The sequence below is a fragment of the Antennarius striatus genome, chromosome 7, assembly GCF_040054535.1.
Source record: "Antennarius striatus isolate MH-2024 chromosome 7, ASM4005453v1, whole genome shotgun sequence".
Lineage (NCBI taxonomy): Eukaryota > Metazoa > Chordata > Actinopteri > Lophiiformes > Antennariidae > Antennarius > Antennarius striatus.
The window spans coordinates 445,001-470,165 of record NC_090782.1 but is presented as its reverse complement, the minus strand read 5'-3'; the positions used below and the strand labels follow the sequence as shown (position 1 = coordinate 470,165).

General features: G+C 45.5%; 1 protein-coding gene across 1 annotated transcript in view; it reads right to left on the bottom strand.

Annotated features, from left to right (window-relative positions):
• Positions 1–5,478: 5,478 nt before the first annotated feature.
• LOC137598499 (cadherin-2-like) overlaps positions 5,479–25,165 on the bottom strand; it is a 104,067-nt gene continuing 84,380 nt past the window's right edge. Inside the window, exon 16 of the mRNA XM_068318715.1 lies at positions 5,479–8,059. Coding sequence (XP_068174816.1) covers positions 7,853–8,059 — 207 coding nt within the window. The 3' untranslated portion in view covers positions 5,479–7,852. The remainder of the gene's footprint in view (positions 8,060–25,165) is intronic.

The window sequence follows — 25,165 nt, the reverse complement described above, 5'->3', positions numbered from 1 at the left end:
TGTAAAAAACAAAGAATAGAGTAAAGAATAATAATGATGGTCATTAACCTTTTAACTGCTGTCCTCATTGTTTTTTGCCCTCTTTGGTTCATGCCCTCTTGCCCCACCATGAACAACAGAGTGAATTCCAGTCCTCCTCCTGAACTTCTCCAACCACCCACGCGACGCCTTAAACTCCTTAAACTTCCTTTAGTTTTAATAACGTGGTGATTGTAGATGCATTACGGCCATATTCTTTGGTGAGATCAACCAAACGCATCCCTTTTTCAGGCTTTTCTATCATCTCTTGATTTGTTTGTACGGACAAAAAAACTCTTTTCTTGGTCTTTTCTTTTCCTCTTTTCTCCGTCACTTTCTTGGGGTCCATAGTGAATACTCTAAAAGTTAATATATTTATGTAAAACTATCAGAACACCTCACGGGTCGAGTGCCGAATGCCGAGACACTCCATGATCACCGTTCTAGCTCCACACAGAGGTGGAGCGACATCCCTCTTAGCCAATGGGATGCCAGGAAGATATGTAATAGGTAATAGCCAATGGTAGAGCAGCTATGAGAATGTTGCGTTCAGGAAGCTGTGGGAGATTCGAGTATCAGCCAATACTGTGTTTTTACATTACGTAAGTCAAAATTTCTTTCATAACTAGAGGTAATATTTTCCTGGTGACAAATTTCGTAAGTAGAGACATTCGTAAGTAGAGGTACCACTGTTCTAAAGTACAAAGCCTTTAGTTGTGTAGCTGCCAGGCAGCACTGCAGCGCTTCACTTCCACTTCACAGTGGAATTTAATCAGTTTAAACACGTACCTCCCCTGACCAGGTGTTTGTGAGTTATGGATGTCTTTGTTAGTGAGCGTGGATTTATCTGACCTGTTCTTCTCAACGTTGAGATTGATGTTTGTGCATTCTGTGTGTGTGTGTGTGTGTGTGTGTGTACTTGTATGAATATTTGAGTTTAGAGCTGTGCAGTATCTCGAAATGCGCTGAATTGTTGGGAAGCTCTATGTGCTTGAATCGTAGACGAAGTGGAGTAAAAGTGGGTGAATGAGAGGCAGCGGTGTTCTATGTCACATCCAGACGAGTGGAAGACGGGAGCAGATGTGGAACAACCTACGTTAGATGCTTGAATTGTCTAAAACTCCCACTGCTCTCAGCTCGCTGCTGCTGTCATGTATTATTCACAAGATGATACACACTTCCACAACATTATTATCCTAGTTGAAAAAAAAAATCTGATTATAGTAGTGGATAACACAGAATACTTACTAGTGAGCGAGCAAGTCATTCATCACCACCGCCACTTCTTACATCATCATTTATTTACAAGTAAGGAAAAGAAGAGAATTGTCAGGGATTTGGTACATGGAATTATTCAGTGTGTTTGAGAGAAATTTGTTCGTGTCCAGAGAAAATATATGTGACAACATTATAACTTCTTTGATCTGTGAAGATTCACATCTATCTATCTATCTATCTATCTATCTATCTATCTATCTATCTATCTATCTATCTATCTATCTATCTATCAGTTCATGTCACAGGGTTCGAGGGCAGACAGAGGAGAAGACGAGGCAGGGGCTGGTAACCTCACCGCTTCAAAGCTTCACCCAGACGATGATGTGGAAGCCAATCATGTCCTGATGATTGCCTGAGACTGAGGAGAAAGGGACGGTCTCATCAGTAATCTACCATTGGGCGTTCTGGTGTTCATGGGTGAATCGAGAGGAACGGTGTCCGTCTCAAGCCAACTGCACAACAATGGTCAGCGCAGGTGAGGACCACAATACAAACAACTGGTGGACCTTAGTCTAGACTGTCCGTCTTCAGGTGATAGTCTGTCTCAACTGAGTGGCCAGGGCTCTGGATCTGGAAGGCACTGAGGGACAGAGGTAGTTGGAGGGGATAGGTGTAACGGAAAGAGTGACTGTACCTGTCTTTTCCCACCGTGGTTGTCAGTGCAGATGGCCGAAGACATTACGATCATTCACCGGACCGGCTCCGGGGGAAAATGAGCTCATTGTTGATGTTCTCATTGAATCTGTTCTGAAAAACTTGGCGAACGGTATCAGAGTCCTAATATTCTGGGGCCACAGGGGCCAGATCGTACTGTAACCGAAGTATTTAGACTCAAATGCGGACACAACAAGAGATGAAAGGTAAAATTCAAAAGATTTCTTTTCTACTCAGAGGTTTCGCTGGGAGCAACCTGGAGTTTACCTGGAGTTTACCTGGAGTTTACCTGGTAAACCAGGAAACTGCCTGAAAAGTGGCAACACTGGCATGGGTGTGGCAGGGCTGAGTCCAAGTTACTGGATGGGCTGTATCCATCCGCCAACACGTGGTAAAGAACGAGATCCGGTCTCACTGATGTATCCATCCGCCAACACGCGGTAAAGAACGAGATCCCGTCTCACTGATGTCGTATCCATCCGCCAACACGTGGTAAAGAACGAGATCCGGTCTCACTGATGTATCCATCCACCAACGCGTGGTAAAGAACGAGATCCGGTCTCACTGATGTATCCATCCGCCAACACGCGGTAAAGAACGAGATCCGGTCTCACTGATGTATCCTTCCGCCAACACGCGGTAAAGAACGAGATCCGGTCTCACTGATGTATCCATCCGCCAACACGCGGTAAAGAACGAGATCCGGTCTCACTGATGTATCCTTCCGCCAACACGCGGTAAAGAACGAGATCCGGTCTCACTGATGTATCCTTCCGCCAACACGCGGTAAAGAACGAGATCCGGTCTCACTGATGTATCCATCCGCCAACACGCGGTAAAGAACGAGATCCGGTCTCACTGATGTATCCATCCGCCAACACGTGGTAAAGAACGAGATCCGGTCTCACTGATGTATCCATCCGCCAACACGTGGTAAAGAACGAGATCCGGTCTCACTGATGTATCCATCCGCCAATACGCGGTAAAGAACGAGATCCGGTCTCACTGATGTCGTATCCATCCGCCAACACGTGGTAAAGAACGAGATCCGGTCTCACTGATGTATCCTTCCACCAACACGTGGTAAAGAACGAGATCCGGTCTCACTAATGTATCCATCCACCAACACGTGGTAAAGAACAAGATCCGGTCTCACTGATTTATCCATCCGCCAACACGTGGTAAAGAACGAGATCCGGTCTCACTGATGTCGTATCCATCCACCAACACGCGGTAAAGAACGAGATCCGGTCTCACTGATGTCGTATCTATCCGCCAACACGCGGTAAAGAACGAGATCCGGTCTCACTGATGTCGTATCCATCCGCCAACACGTGGTAAAGAACGAGATCCGGTCTCACTGATGTATCCATCTACCAACACGCGGTAAAGAACGAGATCCGGTCTCACTGATGTCGTATCCATCCGCCAACACGCGGTAAAGAATGAGATCCGGTCTCACTGATGTATCCATCCACCAACACGTGGTAAAGAACAAGATCCGGTCTCACTGATGTATCTATCCGCCAACACGTGGTAAAGAACGAGATCCGGTCTCACTGATGTCGTATCCATCCACCAACACGCGGTAAAGAACGAGATCCAGTCTCACTGATGTCGTATCTATCCGCCAACACGCGGTAAAGAACGAGATCCGGTCTCACTGATGTCGTATCCATCCGCCAACACGTGGTAAAGAACGAGATCCGGTCTCACTGATGTATCCATCCACCAACACGCGGTAAAGAACGAGATCCGGTCTCACTGATGTCGTATCCATCCGCCAACACGCGGTAAAGAACAAGATCCGGTCTCACTGATGTCGTATCCATCCGCCAACTAGCGGCGGTGTCCAGAAGCAGAAATGCGGGGCAGCCCGTATCTCGAGGTACTTCTGTTCCATCGATGCTGATGGTCATCCAGACGTCCTGACGGCGTCAGCAGAGATTACACAGATGTCTGTTTCCTTTTTAGTCTAAATGATCGACTCACTTTTCTGTGATGTGCTTTCACTTTGTAAGGAAGGTGAAAGTAATACATGTGTCTTTGTGCCGGTAATGGCAGCAGTAATAATGTGTTAGAATAGTTTTCACATGAAGAGGGAACCAGAGGAATAAGTCCATGAAAGAGGTGGAAGCAGATAAACCTACATGGAACACCACCAACACTGAGACTCACTGCAGCTCTGAACATTTTAACCTCACAGCTCACTTTTTATTCCTCTGCCAGAAAATCTCAGTTGTTTTATTCTATGACAGGACACAGCTATGTAGTGACAGCTGACACAGCATGGTGGTTATAGTGGTGAGTAGCAGAGACAGCCAGCGTTCCTCTGCAGTGAGATTCGACTGATACTCATCATCTGAACAACACGAGTGTAACTACACAAAAATGTAATTATAGGTATGTTAGACATGACAAACATGTACTTGATGATATTGTAGTTATAATAATAGTAATAATAGTAATAATAGTAATAATAATAGTGTCACAGTGGTGCAGTGGGTAGCGCCGTCACCTTGCAACAAAGCGGGTCCGGGTTCGATTCCCACTCTGAGTGGAGTTCGCATGTTCTCCCTGTATCTGGGGGGTTCTCCCTGGGTTCTCCAGCTTCCTCCCCCCTCCAGAAACATGAGCTTCAGGTTAATAGGAAGTTCCAGATTGTCCGTAGGAGTGAGTGTGTGTGTGTGTGTGTGTGTGTGTGTGTGTGTGTGTGTGTGTTTGGCTCCGTGGTGCACTGGCGTCGTGCCCGGAGTGTCCCCCGCCTCACGCCCTATGCCGCCGAGATAGGCTCCGGCTCCCCGTGACCCGCTGCGGTGGATACAGCGGTGGTGATCTGTAGATGACTGACTGACTGACTGACTGACTGACTGACTGACTAAATGTCCGTGTGACTGATCAGGTTATGTCCTCAGCCTTGTGAACCTGTCCACTAGACGTCTCTGCTAACTTCTTGAGGTCATGATGCACCTACTGAAACTGGGGGAAGGATTAGTGGAGAGCAGAGGGAACAAAGTTAAACAACTGATTCACACATCCCATAGTTACACCTTTAGAGTATAAAAAGAGATGTGATCCATGTTTTAGTTTGTACTTGAAGTTTCTTCCTGTACCCAGAATATTCTGTAACAACACCTCAATGGACCATTCATCGTCTCCAGAGCTCTCATCATGATGTGATCAGTATCTGTTGAACCTGTCTGTCTGTCAATATCATCGATGATGTTATCGGGCTCATACTCCCCCTACTGATGGTACTACTGTACTGCTACTCGGCTTTGATTAGAATTGACAAAATAAATATTTGTGTTTAACACACTGTGTCCTGTCTGAAGAGAAACGAAACCCCCACCACAACGTGACCGCCCTTTAGGAGCTAAAAATCAATGAAGGCTCTTCAACATGTAACCAGCTACTGAGCTGGCTTAGTGGTGTGTGTGTGTGTGTGTGTGTGTGTGTGTGTATAATGGCTCTTTTGGAAACATTTGAGAAGTTATGGAATGTTTTTCCTTAATAAAAATAATAAAAACATGCAAAAACATTTTAATTTGTAATCCAAATTTCACATATACAAGGATTCAGAATATTAGCATGTCATTATCAGAGAGCAGTCAAAAGAACAACAAGAGACAAATAATACAGTCTGTACAGATTTCAGTTTCCAGTGAGGAGGAAGTTAGAGTCCCAGAAAACACTAAGGCAGACGGAGAAACATTACCTTTTGTATTTCACCCACCACAGCAGAGCATTGGAAAAGTTCTTTTGCTAACAAAGACTTTTGTCTTTATTTTCAATCTGCTGCATAAATGACATGAGAGAAAAGTAAACCAGAAACAGGGGGTGTCTATTTAAAGTGTATCGTGACTGTACACGTCCTCTCATGGGTTTAAACGCCGAACCGGCAAAACTGGCAGCTCTTTGTACAGCCCTGGGTTTGACTAGTGACCCCCAACACACACACACACACACACACACACACACACACACACACACACACACACACACACACACACACACACACACACACACACACACACAATGCAGAAAGGTGGTGCTAATCCATTTTAAATTCAGTGAAGGTTCCTGAACGTGACGTTTGGTCGATACTTTGAAATCGTAAAAGTGGAACAATCCTCAAAAACACACAGACCATTCTTTTATATTTCTGCACTCAATCTATTATTTGTTCTTATTTTGGTTAATGGTACTTCTCTGGAACTCTTAATGCTTAGTACCAAAACTATTATGTCATTAGATATGTTTAAAAATGATTCCTGCACTTTTAATATAATGTCTTCCTCAGTGAAACAGTACCGTTTGGCCCGAATATAAGACGCCCCTGATCATAAGACGACCCCCTTTTTCAAGACTCGAGTTTGAAAAAAGACTTTTCGAACACCAAATTTAATTTTTAAACAGAAATAATTACAGTTCATCTGAAACAAATGATTATAACAATATATTTTAGAGAAAAAGGATGTTATTTTGCCTCATTCAAATCATGCAAAAACTGTCTGTCACATCTTAAGATCTGAACATGTAAACTAAAGTACAATCACATTGGTAAATGAATGGCTTCCGGTTTCTGAAATGTAAATAAACCAATCTACTGTGATAAAACAACAAAACTGCAATAACTGCATTAACCATCAGTGAGGTCTGACTGTAACTGTCGTCTTGAAACAAATCTGAATAAGGAACAACATTGTAATAAAATAATGGAAACTGGTTAAACTTGAGAGTAGCAGAGATCTGTGATGTCAGAACTCCAGATTGTCGCTACGTTTCTCCATTTTCTGTTATCTCTTCTCTTATTTTCTTCTCTTTTCTGTCTTAACGCTATTTTTATTTTTCTTCATCGTGACAGGGGTTGGCTTTGTCCTGGGGAGTTAGTTCAGCATTCGCTTTAAAGATATCTGGCGCCATCTAGCGTTGTGAATGGGTATAATGTCTAGACCCTGAATGTAAGACGACCCCCACTTTTTCAGTCTTAATTCAATGCAAAAAACACCGTCTTATATTCGGGCCCTACGGTATTTGTCCTCCGTGTTACTAAGAACATTTATAACTGCACTCAAGCTGCTGGATGGATTTGTCTGTCGTCATGACATAATGTCTCCAGGGGAACCGGGAGATGATTGGTTGGATTCAGGCCTTTGAACCGTTCAGAGACACTCAAACCTTACTTCTGCCCTATGTCAGTAGATGAAGGGGGCTTTGACACATCCTGAACTCTCTTGAACTTTGGACCATGTGCTTCTGATAAATAAAGTCCATAGAAACAGTCAACAAAATGTTCAAACTCAATCCGATAGAAAAGCTTTGTAACCCAGAACTGTACGGGGTAGCCTTGTTTTTGGGAGGAGGTTCATCCAAGGCACCTCGTAGGGGGTGTGCCCTGTAGAATGTCCATCCAGTGTGTCTGTGGAAATGAGTCACACACACACACACACACACACACACACACACACACACACACACACACACACACACACACACACACACACACACACACACACACACACAGAACACCATGAACATTTACTGGTTGGGACTGAACACAATCAAAAGAATGTACAAAAAGGCACGTTGACTCCACGGCTCCTGTTCTGTCGAATTCAAGTGTAAATGAGCGTCTGTAGCGTGGCCGTCACAGCCCCCCCCCCATGGACGTTCCTCAGAGAGCACCTGTCTGGCTGCTCGTCTTTGTGACATGCCTCGGAGTCAGAGTAGTCTCTCGTGTCACCAGCCATCAACAGGGGTAGAAAATGTCTTTACAAGCTGTCCAGCGGGAATAGAGAAGTGCCAATCCATGTTTACCCCTCTCCTCCTTCAGCCATCCCACCTGAGCCTGAGAGGGCAGGTGGTGTGGGGAGGGTGCTTTCTGGAGGGGTAGAGGATGCTAATCATTTCCTCCACCATACAGGTCAGCCAGCTTGCGGAAGCGTGGCCCCCATTCGCCCAGGTAGTCGTAGTCCTGGTCCCCACAGCTGGAGGAGGAGTGCAGGGAGCTGAGGGAGCCGGCGGTAGAGCCGCTGCCCTCGTAGTCAAACACCAGGAGGGAGTCGTATGGGGGGGCGGTGGGGTCGTTGTCTGCTGCCTTCAGGCCCTGGAGTCAAACAGATGGGAGCAGAGAGGTTATCATCAGCCACTGGATGGTGTGGCAGAGTGGGTCACAAAGGACCTGAATGTGGTGTAAACGTGTGTGTGATGTTTTAGAACGATATGCAACGACTGAACACCAGCAGAAGGTTAGCAATGGACCGGAAAGAAACACCACCCTAACCCCAAAACTAACCCCAACCCCAACCCTAACCTTTACCCCAACCCCAACCCCAACCTTTACCCCAACCCCAACACTAACCCTAACCTCAACCTAACCTTTTTTTATATCATCACACAAAGTCTGCCAAGCATCTGGTGTAGACGGTGTAACCTGAAAGAGATCAGTGACTGTAAAGTAGTGGTAGGTGAGAGTGTAGCCAAACAGCATAGGATGGTGGTGTGTAGGATGACTCTGGTGGTGAGGAAGATGAAGAGGACAAAGGCAGAGCAGAAGATGAAATGGTGGAAGCTGAAAAAGGAAGAGTGTTGCATGACTTTTAGGAAGGAGTTCAGACAGGCTCTGGGTGGTCAGGAGGTGCTTCCAGATGACTGGACAACTACAGCTAATGTGATCAGGGAGACAGGTAGGAGAGTACTTGGTGTGTCATCTGGAAGGAAAGTAGATAAGGAGACTTGGTGGTGGAATGAGGAGGTACAGGAGTGTATACAGAGAAAGAGGTTAGCTAAGAAGAAGTGGGACACTGAGAGGACTGAGGAGAGTAGACAGGAGTACAGGGAGATGCAGCGTAAGGTGAAGGTAGAGGTAGCAAAGGCCAAACAAGAAGCTTATGATGACTTGTATGCTAGGTTGGACAGTAAGGAGGGAGAGACTGATCTATACCGGTTGGCAAGACAGAGAGACAGAGATGGGAAGGACGTGCAGCAGGTTAGGGTGATTAAGGACAGGGTTAGGGTTAGAGTGGAAAGGCAGTCGGTCCTGATGATATACCTGTAGAGGTATGGAAGTGTCTAGGAGAGGTGGCAGTAGAGTTTCTGACTGGGTTGTTCAACAGGATCTTAGATAGTGAGAAGATGCCTGAGGAATGGAGGAGAAGTGTGCTGGTGCCCATTTTTAAGAACAAGGGAGATGTGCAGAGTTGTGGCAACTACAGAGGAATAAAGCTGATGAGCCATACAATGAAGTTATGGGAGAGAGTAGTGGAAGCTAGACTAAGGGCAGAAGTGAACATTTGTGAGCAGCAGTATGGTTTCATGCCAAAAAAGAGTACTACAGATGTAGTATTTACTTTGAGGATGTTGATAGAGAAGTACAGAGAAGGCCAGAGGGAGCTGCATTGTGTTTTTGTAGATCTGGAGAAAGCTGATGACAGGGTGTCCAGAGAGGAACTGTGGTATTGTATGAGGAAGTCTGGAGTGGCAGAGAAGTATGTTAGAGCGGTGCAGGACATGTATGAGGACTGTAAGACAGTGGTGAGGTGTGTGTAGGTGTGACAGAGGAGTTCAAGGTGGAGGTGGGACTGCATCAGGGATCAGCCTCTTCTTGTTGCTATGGTGATGGACAGGCTGACAGACGAGGTCAGACAGGAATCTCCATGGACTATGATGTTTGCAGATGACATTGTGATCTACAGTGAGAGCAGGGAACAGGTGGAGGAGAAGCTAGAGAGGTGGAGGTTTGTCCTGGAAAGGAGAGGAATGAAGGTTAGCCGCAGTAAGACAGAGTACATGTGTGTGAATGAGAGGGACCCAAGTGGAAGAGTGAGGTTACAGGGAGAAGAGATCAAGAAGATCGAGGATTTGAAGTACTTAGGCTCAACAGTCCAGAGCAATGGAGAGTGTGGAAAAGAGGTGAAGAAGCGTGTCCAGGCAGGATGGAACGGGTGGAGGAAAGTGTCAGGTGTGATGTGTGATAGAAGAGTTTCAGCTAAAATGAAAGGAAAGGTGTACAAAACTGTGGTGAGACCAGCGATGTTGTTTGGTCTAGAGACAGTGTCCCTGAGGAAAAGACAGGAGACAGAGCTGGAGGTAGCAGAGATGAAGATGCTGAGGTTCTCTCTGGGAGTGACCAGGATGGATAGGATCAGGAATGAGTACATCAGAGGGACAGCACATGTTAGAGGTTCTGGAGATAAAGTCAGAGAGGCCAGACTGAGATGGTTTGGACATGTCCAGAGGAGAGATAGTGAATATATTGGTAGAAGGATGCTGAGTTCTGAACTGCCAGGCAGGAGGCCTAGAGGAAGACCAAAGAGGAGGTTTATGGATGTAGTGAAAGAGGACATGAAGGTAGTTGGTGTGAGAGAAGAGGATTCAAAGGACAGGGCTAGATGGAGGAAATTGATTCGCTGTGGCGACCCCTGAAGGGAAAAGCTGAAAGGAAAAGAAGAAGAAGACACGAAGTCTGCTAACCAAGATGAACCTACTGAACTGGTCACTTAGCGATCGACAGAATTTTTTTCCACCAGACCTGTCGAAACTGGTGAGCGCAGCCCCACTGTCCAAATGGGACTTTTTTGGCTGGCTACATGCTGGACAGCTGGGATACTTTCAGAACTATGTGCCTGGCCCCACTGGATGTGGAGGACGTCGAGGATGTGAACATCTTCACCACCATGACAATCGGGATAACAGCACTGGGTTTTGGTGTTTTCATGCTGCACCGCAAGCTGAGAACAATGAGATTACAACAGACCAAAGCACAAGAGGATTCCGACCGAGCAGCAGAGGCAACGGCCAGGGTGTATAAGGAGGCTATGGCCATCATGCTGAATGAAGCCATAGCCAGGATGAGTGACCGGCATGAGGAGTCCAATGCTCGGCTCAAGGAGGATATCACCCAAAAGCTGGAGAAATGGGGAAAACGTTTGGATGTGAAGGCCAGAAACCGGGATGCTGACGCCGGTGATTAGGAGTGTGGAAGGCACAGAAAGCAACATCAACTCAACCACACAAAGCAAGTCTTTCCAACGGCGATTAATAATACATTTGACCAGAAACAAGCCTTGAAACGAATAACAAAATGAACATTAATAAAATTGGACTCTTCTCAAGAACTGACAAAGAGGTGTGCAAAGGATAAATGGATGGATTAAAACAACAATGTACCAGAATAAAATAATAGAAATTGATTTGTGACATACAAAGTATGTATTGGTTGACAATGTGCTGCAATGAGAGAGATGTTGTTGATTTAGGGGACGGGAACCTCACAAGCCAATGGCGTCTACCCGTCAACCCTTTTTTTTTTTCTTTTCGAATGATGTTGCTGATGGTCCAACACTGATGAAAGTAAAATATGTTGTAATAACATGTCTGGAAAGAAGAAAATAAACTGAATAAACTAAATTAAACTAACCTCTACCATAACCCCAACCCCAACCTCAACCTGAACCCTAACCCCAACATTGTATTATGGATCTATTGACCTACATCACAGTATGTAAAGCCGGAGAAAAACATCATTTCACTAATTATAGGCCAATTACTCTGCTAGTTCTCTAAAATATTTAAAAAAAAATTGTTAAAAGATGAGATGATTTCATTGAAAATAACCTTTTGACAGACAGTCAGTCCGGGGTCAGGACAAGCAGGTCAACAGCAATGGCACTACTGGAACCGACAGAGATCACTGACTGTACTGATAGCCAGAAATATGTATTGGGAACATTTGTTGAGCTTGTGACACCATTACTGACATGTTGTTTAAAAAACTAGACAGGTGTGGTGTAAGATGGGGGGGGCATTAAGTTGACTGAAGAGTTACATCAACATAGACAGCAGTTTGTACAGACAGGTGACTACAAATCAACCTGGGCTGACATTACCTGTGGAGTCCCACAGGGGTCATTGTAGGCCCGATACTATCCATTCTATATATCAATGATAGTTGTAACGTGTCAAATAAGTTGAAATTTATTTTATTTGCCGATGACACCAATTAATTTTGTTCAGGGGAAAACCTTCAGCAGCTTTTAGAGGTCACCACTGCAGAAATGAGTAAATTGAAACACTGGTTTGACGTAAATTGTCTTTTGTGGTGGAATGTTTTAAATACAATAAAATAATACAATAAAATAATATAATAATATAATATAATAAAATAATATCATTTCATGGAAAAAACGATCTGGATTGTTGTATTGGTGTTCTGGTGTGATCTGTATTGCATCATTGGTCTTGCAAACACTGAAGGCTCTGTATGATTATATCTATATCTCTGTGTGTGTGTGTGTGTGTGTGTGTGTGTGTGTGTGTGTGTGAAATCATTCAGCGCTCGTGAAGGTGGCACCAGGCGGTCCCGAGGTCATGAAGGCTCTGTATGGACATAATCTACTGTTAGACCATATTTTGGAAATGCTTGCATGACTGTGGGTCTCCTTGAAGAAGTTAGACACTGACAGAAGCAGCTAGCCAGATCATCTCAGACACTGTACCTGAAATTAGAATGTTTTTGTATGTTTCTGCACAGGGTCATCCAGAGAATGTCTGCAGATGTGTCCTCATGGGTTTTGCGTGACTGATTATATTATGTCATCAAATAGTTTTGTGAAATTGTCGACTTGACATTTTTGTTAACGTCTGGAGGTCATGTCGTACCAAGTGAGAGCCGTAAAGAACTGGTTGAAAGCAGATGTGTCGAGATTAAACAACACATTCATACCGCCCACAGACATGGGCGGTGTGAATGATGTGTGAGCCTTTCGTATCTCTGCACTTGTGAACCGCTGCAGCTCTTGTCTGTAAGTCTCCTGTGCCCAGAATATTCTGTAATAAAGCTTCGAAGGACGAACAGTGATGTGACCAGAGATCTCATTATAATTAGATAAGTATTTGTTAACCTTGTCTGTCTGTCTGTGTCATCCATGATATTATTGGACTTAGACTCAACCTATGCATGATTTGAATTGACAAATAAATATCTTGTACTTTTACACTGTGTCCTGTCTTAAGAAAAATTGCACCCCACTACACTTTGAATCTGAGTAAAACCAAGATTATGCTATTTGGAAACCGCACAATAGATGTACATGTGCAAATGATGGTAGATGATGCTAAAATCGAAAGAGTTGATGAAAACTAATTTCTGGGCGCACTACTGAACCACAAAATCTGCTGGAAACCCCAAATAACTCACATGAGAACAAAGCTTGCACGTAGTATTGCAGTTCTGGGTAAAACAATGCACACATTGGACCACAAATCACTATATATCTTATTTTGTTCACTTGTGCTACCCTATCTACATTATTTGTGCAGAGATTTGGGGTAACACCTATAAAGGTAACTTGAACCTATTGTGCATTCTACAAAAAGGAGCTATTAGAATAGTTAATAAGGTAGGCTATCTGGAGCACACCAACAGACTGTTTCTACAATCATTCTCCATGAAGTTCATGGACCTTGTTGAATATAAAACTGAAATAATAAGGTTTAAAGTAAGAAACTATTTAGCACCAAGTAGCATCCAAACAATGTTCAGTGATCGAGAAGGGCATTACAACTGAAGAAGAAAGCTCAACTTAAAAGTACGACCAGTTAAAACAATACTGAGCAACATGTGTGTGTGTGTTTGTGCGTGTATGTGTGTGTGTGTGTGTGTGTGTGTGTGTGTGTGTGTGTGTGTGTGTGTGTGTGTGTGTGTAATGGAGTGAAGCTGTGGAACAGACTTGAGTGGAGGGTCAGTCCAGACATCAACCAGTTCAAGAGGTCATACACAAATGTTATATTCGGGAGGTGTTTGAATGAGGTCTGTTTGAGCCCAATTAACAGTTAAAGGAAGTTTTCAGTTTAAGGTCAAGTCTTTGGCTTTAATGGTTTCATTTCTGGTTTGACTGCTTTTATTCTTTAATTTTACTTAATGTAGCAACAAGAGGACACCAGCCAGTGTCTTATTGTGCCGGTCCCAAGCCCGGATAAATACAGAGGGTTGCGTCAGGAAGGGCATCCGGCGTAAAACTTTTGCCAAATCAAAGATGCGAATCAAACCTATGACTTCCATACCGGATTGGTCGAGGCCCGGGTTAACAACGACCGCCATCGGCGCTGTTGACCTACAGGGCGCCGGTGGAAATTGGATTACTGTTGGTCGAAGAAGGACAGGAGGAAAGTGCGTTCGCACGAAGAAAGAGAAGAGGAACACCAAGAGTATAGGACTGAGAGTAGGAACGTTGAATGTTGGAACTATGACAGGAAAAGGTAGAGAGTTGGTTGACATGATGCAGAGGAGGAAGGTAGACATACTGTGTGTCCAGGAGACCAGGTGGAAAGGTAGCAAGGCTAGAAGTTTAGGAGCAGGGTTCAAGTTGTTCTATCATGGTGTAGATGGGAAGAGAAATGGAGGAGGAGTTATCTTGAAGGAGGAGTTTGTTAGGAATGTCCTGGAGGTAAAAAGAGTGTCGGATAGAGTGATGAGTCTGAAGCTAGAAATAGAAGGTGTGATGTTCAATGTTGTTAGCGGGTATGCTCCACAGGTAGGATGTGAGCTGGAGGAGAAGGAGAAATTCTGGTCGGACTTTGACGAAATGATGCAGAGCATACCTAGAAGTGAGAGAGTTGTCATTGGAGCAGACTTCAATGGACATGTTGGTGCAGGAAACAGAGGTGATGAGGAGGTGATGGGCAGGTTTGGTATCCAGGAGAGGAACGCAGAAGGACAGACGGTAGTTGACTTTGCAAAAAGGATGGAAATGGCTGTAGTGAATACTTTCTTCCAGAAGAGGCAGGAACATAGAGTGACCTATAAGAGTGGTGGTAGGAGCACACAGGTAGACTACATCTGGTGTAGACGGTGTAACCTGAAAGAGATCAGTGACTGTAAAGTAGTGGTAGGTGAGAGTGTAGCCAAACAGCATAGGATGGTGGTGTGTAGGATGACTCTGGTGGTGAGGAAGATGAAGACGACAAAGGCAGAGCAGAAGATGAAATGGTGGAAGCTGAAAAAGGAAGAGTGTTGCATGACTTTTAGGAAGGAGTTCAGACAGGCTCTGGGTGGTCAGGAGGTGCTTCCAGATGACTGGACAACTACAGCTAATGTGATCAGGGAGACAGGTAGGAGAGTACTTGGTGTGTCATCTGGAAGGAAAGTAGATAAGGAGACTTGGTGGTGGAATGAGGAGGTACAGGAGTGTATACAGAGAAAGAGGTTAGCTAAGAAGAAGTGGGACACTGAGAGGACTGAGGAGAGTAGACAGGAGTACAGGGAGATGCAGCGTAAGGTGAAGGTAGAGGTAGCAAAGGCCAAACAAGAAGCTTATGATGACTTGTATGCTAGGTTGGACAGTAAGGAGGGAGAGACTGATCTATACCGGTTGGCAAGACAGAGAGACAGAGATGGGAAGGATGTGCAGCAGGTTAGGGTGATTAAGGACAGGGTTAGGGTTAGAGTGGAAAGGCAGTCGGTCCTGATGATATACCTGTAGAGGTATGGAAGTGTCTAGGAGAGGTGGCAGTAGAGTTTCTGACTGGGTTGTTCAACAGGATCTTAGATAGTGAGAAGATGCCTGAGGAATGGAGGAGAAGTGTGCTGGTGCCCATTTTTAAGAACAAGGGAGATGTGCAGAGTTGTGGCAACTACAGAGGAATAAAGCTGATGAGCCATACAATGAAGTTATGGGAGAGAGTAGTGGAAGCTAGACTAAGGGCAGAAGTGAACATTTGTGAGCAGCAGTATGGTTTCATGCCAAAAAAGAGTACTACAGATGCAGTATTTGCTCTGAGGATGTTGATAGAGAAGTACAGAGAAGGCCAGAGGGAGCTGCATTGTGTTTTTGTAGATCTGGAGAAAGCTGATGACAGGGTGTCCAGAGAGGAACTGTGGTATTGTATGAGGAAGTCTGGAGTGGCAGAGAAGTATGTTAGAGCGGTGCAGGACATGTATGAGGACTGTAAGACAGTGGTGAGGTGTGTGTAGGTGTGACAGAGGAGTTCAAGGTGGAGGTGGGACTGCATCAGGGATCAGCTCTGAGCCCCTTCTTGTTGCTATGGTGATGGACAGGCTGACAGACCAGGTTAGACAGGAATCTCCATGGACTATGATGTTTGCAGATGACATTGTGATCTGTAGTGAGAGCAGGGAACAGGTGGAGAAGCTAGAGAGGTGGAGGTTTGTCCTGGAAAGGAGAGGAATGAAGGTTAGCCGCAGTAAGACAGAGTACATGTGTGTGAATGAGAGGGACCCAAGTGGAAGAGTGAGGTTACAGGGAGAAGAGATCAAGAAGGTGGAGGATTTGAAGTACTTAGGCTCAACAGTCCAGAGCAATGGAGAGTGTGGAAAAGAGGTGAAGAAGCGTGTCCAGGCAGGATGGAACGGGTGGAGGAAAGTGTCAGGTGTGATGTGTGATAGAAGAGTTTCAGCTAAAATGAAAGGAAAGGTGTACAAAACTGTGGTGAGACCAGCGATGTTGTTTGGTCTAGAGACAGTGTCACTGAGGAAAAGACAGGAGACAGAGCTGGAGGTAGCAGAGATGAAGATGCTGAGGTTCTCTCTGGGAGTGACCAGGATGGATAGGATCAGGAATGAGTACATCAGAGGGACAGCACATGTTAGAGGTTTTGGAGATAAAGTCAGAGAGGCCAGACTGAGATGGTTTGGACATGTCCAGAGGAGAGATAGTGAATATATTGGTAGAAGGATGCTGAGTTCTGAACTGCCAGGCAGGAGGCCTAGAGGAAGACCAAAGAGGAGGTTTATGGATGTAGTGAAAGAGGACATGAAGGTAGTTGGTGTGAGAGAAGAGGATTCAAAGGACAGGGCTAGATGGAGGAAATTGATTCGCTGTGGCGACCCCTGAAGGGAAAAGCCGAAAGGAAAAGAAGAAGAAGATTCTTTAATTTTACTTATAGCAAAAAACTATTTATTTTATTATTTAGGGTAATTTAAACGTTTCTGAACCCTCCCCATACACGATACGTACAGACACGGTACGTACAGACATGATACCTACAAGACACGATACCTACAGACACGATACGTACAGAGTCGATACGTACAGACACGTACAGACACAATACGTACAGACAAGATACGTACAGACACGATACCTACAGACACGATATGTACAGACACGTACAGAAACGATACGTACAGACACCATACATACAGACACGATACGTACAGACACCATACCTACGAGACACAATATGTACAGACACGATACGTACAGACACGATACCTACAGACACGATACGTACAGACACGATACGTACAGACACGATCCGTACAGACACGATACCTACAGACAAGATACCTACAGACACGATACGTACAGACACGATACGTACAGACAAGATACGTACAGACACGATACCTACGAGACACGATATGTACAGACACGATACGTACAGACACGATACCTTCAGCCACGATACGTACAGACACGATACGTACAGACACGATACGTACAGACACGATACGTACAGACACGATTCCTACAGACACGATACCTACAGACATCATACGTACAGACACGATACCTTCAGACACGATACCTACAGACACGATACGTACGGACACGATACGTACAGACACGATACGTACAGACACGATACGTACAGACACGATACCTACGAGACACGATATGTACAGACACGATACGTACAGACACGATACCTTCAGACACGATACCTACAGACACGATACGTATGGACACGATACGTACAGACAAGATACGTATAGACACGATATCTACGAGACACGATATGTACAGACAAGATACGTACAGACACGATACCTTCAGACACGATACCTACAGACACGATACGTACGGACACGATACGTACAGACACGATACGTACAGACACGATAAGAACAGAGTCGATACGTACAGACACGACACCTACAGACACGATACGTACAGACACGATACGTACAGACACGATACGTACAGACACGATACGTACAGACAAGATACGTACAGACACGATACGTACAGACACGATACGTACAGACACGATACGTACAGACACCATACGTACAGACACGATACGTACAGACACGATACGTACAGACACGATACGTACAGACACGATACGTACAGACACGATACGTACAGACAAGATACGTACAGACACGATACCTACAGACACGATACGTACAGACACGATACGTACAGACACGATACGTACAGACACGATACCTACAGACACGATACGTACAGACACCATACGTACAGACACGATACCTACAGACACGATACGTACAGACACCATACGTACAGACACGATACGTACAGACACGATACGTACAGAGTCGATACGTACAGACACGACACCTACAGACACGATACGTACAGACACGATACGTACAGACACGATACCTACAGACACGATACGTACAGACACCATACGTACAGACACCATACGTACAGAAACGATACCTACAGACACGATACCTACAGACACGATACGTACAGACACGATACGTACAGACACGATACGTACAGACACGATACCTATAGACACGATACGTACAGACACGATACCTACAGACACGATACCTACAGACATGATACGTACAGACACGATACGTACAGACACGATACCTACAGACACGATACCTACAGACACGATACGTACAGACACCATACGTACAGACACGATACGTACAGACACGATACGTACAGACACGATACCTACAGACACGATACCTACAGACACGATACGTACAGACACGACACCTACAGGCACGATACGTACAGACACCATACGTACAGACACGATACCTACAGACACGATACCTACAGACACGATACGTACAGACAGGATACGTACAGACACGATACCTACAGACACGATACCTACAGACACGATACGTACAGACACCATACGTACAGACACGATACGTACAGACACGATACGTACAGACACGATACCTACAGACACGATACCTACAGACACGATACGTACAGACACGACACCTACAGACACGATACGTACAGACACGACACCTACAGACACGATACGTACAGACACGACACCTACAGACACGATACGTACAGACACGATACCTACAGACACGATACCTACAGACACGATACGTACAGACACGATACCTACAGACACGATACCTACAGACACGATACGTACAGACACCATACGTACAGACACGATACGTACAGACACGATACGTACAGACACGATACCTACAGACACGATACCTACAGACACGATACGTACAGACACGACACCTACAGGCACGATACGTACAGACACCATACGTACAGACACGATACCTACAGACACGATACCTACAGACACGATACGTACAGACAGGATACCTACAGACACGATACCTACAGACACGATACCTACAGACACGATACGTACAGACACCATACGTACAGACACGATACGTACAGACACGATACCTACAGACACGATACGTACAGACACCATACGTACAGACACGATACCTACAGACACGATACGTACAGACACCATACGTACAGACACGATACGTACAGACACGATATGTACAGAGTCGATACGTACAGACACGACACCTACAGACACGATACGTACAGACACGATACGTACAGACACGATACCTACAGACACGATACGTACAGACACCATACGTACAGACACCATACGTACAGACACGATACCTACAGACACGATACCTACAGACACGATACGTACAGACACGATACGTACAGACACGATACGTACAGACACGATACCTATAGACACGATACGTACAGACACGATACGTACAGACACGATACCTACAGACACGATACCTACAGACACGATACGTACAGACACGATACGTACAGACACGATACCTACAGACACGATACCTACAGACACGATACGTACAGACACGATACGTACAGACACGATACGTACAGACACGATACGTACAGACACGATACCTACAGACACGATACCTACAGACACGATACGTACAGACACGACACCTACAGGCACGATACGTACAGACACCATACGTACAGACACGACACCTACAGACACGATACCTACAGACACGATACGTACAGACACCATACGTACAGACACGATACGTACAGACACCATACGTACAGACACGATACCTACAGACACGATACCTACAGACACGATACGTACAGACACGACACCTACAGGCACGATACGTACAGACACCATACGTACAGACACGATACCTACAGACACGATACCTACAGACACGATATCTACAGACAGGATACGTACAGACACGATACCTACAGACACGATACCTACAGACACGATACGTACAGACACCATACGTACAGACACGATACGTACAGACACGATACGTACAGACACGATACCTATAGACACGATACGTACAGACACGATACGTACAGACACGATACCTACAGACACGATACCTACAGACACGATACGTACAGACACGATACGTACAGACACGATACCTACAGACACGATACCTACAGACACGATACGTACAGACACCATACGTACAGACACGATACGTACAGACACGATACGTACAGACACGATACCTACAGACACGATACCTACAGACACGATACGTACAGACAGGATACGTACAGACACGATACCTACAGACACGATACCTACAGACACGATACGTACAGACACCATACGTACAGACACGATACGTACAGACACGATACGTACAGACACGATACCTACAGACACGATACCTACAGACACGATACGTACAGACACGACACCTACAGACACGATACGTACAGACACGACACCTACAGACACGATACGTACAGACACGATACCTACAGACACGATACGTACAGACACGATACGTACAGACACCATACGTACAGACACGATACGTACAGACACGACACCTACAGACACGATACCTACAGACACGATACGTACAGACACCATACGTACAGACACGATACGTACAGACACCATACGTACAGACACGATACCTACAGACACGATACCTACAGACACGATACGTACAGACACGACACCTACAGGCACGATACGTACAGACACCATACGTACAGACACGATACCTACAGACACGATACCTACAGACACGATACCTACAGACAGGATACGTACAGACACGATACCTACAGACACGATACCTACAGACACGATACGTACAGACACCATACGTACAGACACGATACGTACAGACACGATACGTACAGACACGATACCTACAGACACGATACCTACAGACACGATATGTACAGACACGACACCTACAGACACGATACGTACAGACACGACAACTACAGACACGATACGTACAGACACGATACCTACAGACACGATGCGTACAGACACGATACGTACAGACACCATACGTACAGACACGATACGTACAGACACGACACCTACAGACACGATACCTACAGACACGATACCTACAGACACGATACCTACAGACACGATACGTACAGACACGACACCTACAGACACGATACCTACAGACACGATACGTACAGACACGATACGTACAGACAAATGTCCTTTCCAGAAACACACAGAGGAGAAGGGACCAAATGATAACCAGTCTCTGTTATAGTGAAGGTTTTGTCCCTGTTGTCTTCTTCTCATACAGCAGGTGGCGCTGTAAACCCGTTGAAACGGGAGCTGAAGCCTCCGACAGTCAGAAGCCATGTCACCAGCAAGCTGTAGGAACCCGGATGGACATCCCAGAATAAGCAGCAGGAGGGACTCAGACCACATGGCTGAATGCAGCTTGGCTTTATCTCTGTGTTATTATATCTTAATTACTTACAGTTCAGAACTGACTGCTGGTATATTGATTAGTCACATAAACGCAGTGATGCAGTCGTTATCGGTAAAGCTGAGCTGTGACTGATCAGTGATCAATCACAGCTTCAGTGGAACTAATGACCACAGCTCTCCTGCAGGAGGAGCTCCAAGAACAATGAGCCACGAGAAAATCCTGAGTGGAGCAGAAACACTAGACACAAAGTGTGAGTTAGTGCACATGTGTGTTTGGTACTGGTGAAGCACCACCACTCTGCACTCTGGATGATGGGTGGATGATGGATGGATGATGGATGGATGATGGGTGGATGATGGGTGGATGATGGGTGGATGATGGATGGATGATGAATGGATGATGGGTGGATGATGGGTGGATGATGGGTGGATGATGGATGGATGATGAATGGATGATGGGTGGATGATGGGTGGATGATGGGTGGATGATGGATGGATGATGAATGGATGATGGGTGGATGATGGATGGATGATGGGTGGATGATGGGTGGATGATGGATGGATGATGAATGGATGATGGGTGGATGATGGGTGGATGATGGGTGGATGATGGGTGGATGATAGATGTATGGATCATGGATGGATAGACCTACCGGTGTTCTATAGAAGCCATCCTTAATTTCTCACGAAAGCAGAACAGATTTTATGACTGAATACTGAAAAGAAACACACACACACACACACACACAGACACACACACACACACACACACACACACACACACACACACACACACACACACACACACACACACACACACACACACACACTGGGGGATGGAGGGATTATGGAGGAGCAGAGAGGAGGATTAGGGTCAGGATGGACAGATGCTGCGTCTGTCTCCAAGAGATTCAACAGATTACCGCTGCTGACCCTCAAGCCCCCCCACACACACTAACATACACACACACACACACACACACACACACACACACACACACACACACACACACACACACACACACACACACTCGATGCCTCTTCTCCCACACACTCACTCTGGTAGCAGTAATCTGGACAAACCACTGACAGAAGACGCTGTCCGTTGTGCAGGACTGGATTACGCTGGGATTAATCATTATTTTCTGTATGTAATTCATTATCTTGCTCTGAGTGATCTGCAAAATGTCCCTCACCCTCCTCCTCAGGTCACATGATGTTCTGACATGCAGGTGAAGGTGGGGGTCCAGTAGAGGACCTTTAACACACACACACACACACACACACACACACACACACACACACACACACACACACACACACGGTTTGATGGACTGAAGTGCAGGTTAGGATTATTATAATTTAAACAAACAGCAGTAGAATGAAAGCATCGATAATCCACCAGCTGAACCTCTCAGGTGTTTGGTCTCATCTCCCCCCACAGTGGATGAACTGGAACACGTTCATCTGATAAACTGGGGGCCACACGTGTCGTCTGACTCCAGACACTCCGACACTCGGTGGGAGGAGAGGATTAACACACACTGCTTGTCACGCGTGTCAGATTAAGCCGTGTAGATCAGCGCGTCATGTCTGACAGCTCCGTCTCATCATTCATGGCTACACACACACTCACACACTCACACACACACACACACACACACACACACACACACACACACACACACACACACACACACACACACACACACACACACACACACACACACACACACACACACACACACACACACACACCGTATGGAAGCAGCTGCCACTCACAAACTCTTCACTGGTTCACGCCCAGATGCCACTGCACACATGGTGTGTGTGAACACACACTCAGTGTCTCCAGGACTCACTGTGAGCTGCTCTAGAGGATTAGACACCGGTGGACACTAGTGACACACACACACACCGCTGTGGGCCGTGATCAGTGTGTGGACCGGCTGACGGTCAGCACACACACCCATGATGCTCCTCTGTTTCAAACATCAGCGGCTGACAGCAGGACACACCAGTCCCAACATGTCCCGACCAGAACCAGACCCAGAACTAGATCCAGACCCAGAACTAGATCCAGACCCAGAACTAGATCCAGACCCAGAACTACATCCAGACCCAGAACTAGATCCAGACCCAGAACTAGATCCAGACCCAGAACGAGACCAACCAAGGATCAATGTGAGAAAAACGTACATAGGTTATCACGTATTTACCATCTACATTCTTTTATTCTTTATACTGCATATCATGACCATAAAAACGTGTGTGTGTGTGTGTGTGTGTGTGTGTGTGTGTGTGTGTGTGTGTGTGTGTGTTACTAGGTTGTGAGATAATACATTTGATACGGTGCATTGTTGATATTCCCATCCCCCCTCCTTTAGGACACGCCCTAAACAGGAAAGGCCCAGTCTGTAACCGAGATAATCTCTGTCCATTCTCACAGGTAAAACATACAACTGGTGTCTCCTCTTTGTGTGTTTTAAATCAGTTAGTAATCCTAGTCTGTTCCTCTAGCTGTAATCCTAGTCTGTTCCTCTAGCAGTAATCCTGGTCTGTTCCTCTAGGTGTAATCCTAGTCTGTTCCTCTAGCTGTAATCCCAGTCTGTTCCTCTAGCAGTAATCCCAGTCTGTTCCTCTAGCTGTAATCCTAGTCTGTTCCTCTAGGTGTAATCCTAGTCTGTTCCTCTAGCAGTAATCCTAGTCTGTTCCTCTAGCAATAATCCCAGTCTGTTCCTCTAGCTGTAATCCTAGTCTGTTCCTCTAGCAGTAATCCTAGTCTGTTCCTCTAGCAGTAATCCTAGTCTGTTCCTCTAGCAGTAATCCTAGTCTGTTCCTTTAGCAGTAATCCTAGTCTGTTCCTCTAGCAATAATCCCAGTCTGTTCCTCTAGCTGTAATCCTAGTCTGTTCCTCTAGGTGTAATCCTAGTCTGTTCCTCTAGCAGTAATCCTAGTCTGTTCCTCTAGCAGTAATCCTAGTCTGTTCCTCTAGTAATAATCCCAGTCTGTTCCTCTAGCTGTAATCCTAGTCTGTTCCTCTAGGTGTAATCCTAGTCTGTTCCTCTAGCTGTAATCTTAGTCTGTTCCTCTAGCAACAATCCCAGTCTGTTCCTCTGGCTGTAATCCTAGTCTGTTCCTCTAGGTGTAATCCTAGTCTGTTCCTCTAGCTGTAATCCTAGTCTGTTCCTCTAGCAGCAATCCCAGTGTGTTCCTCTAGCAGTAATCCTAGTCTGTTCCTTTAGCAGTAATCCTACTCTGTTCCTCTAGCAGTAATCCTAGTCTGTTCCTCTAGCAGTAATCCCAGTCTGTTCCTCTATCAGTAATCCTAGTCTGTTCCTCTAGCAGTAATCCCAGTCTGCTCCTCTAGCAGTAATCCCAGTCTGCTCCTCTAGCAGTAATCCTAGTCTGTTCCTCTAGCTGTAATCCTAGTCTGTTCCTCTAGCAGTAATCCTAGTCTGTT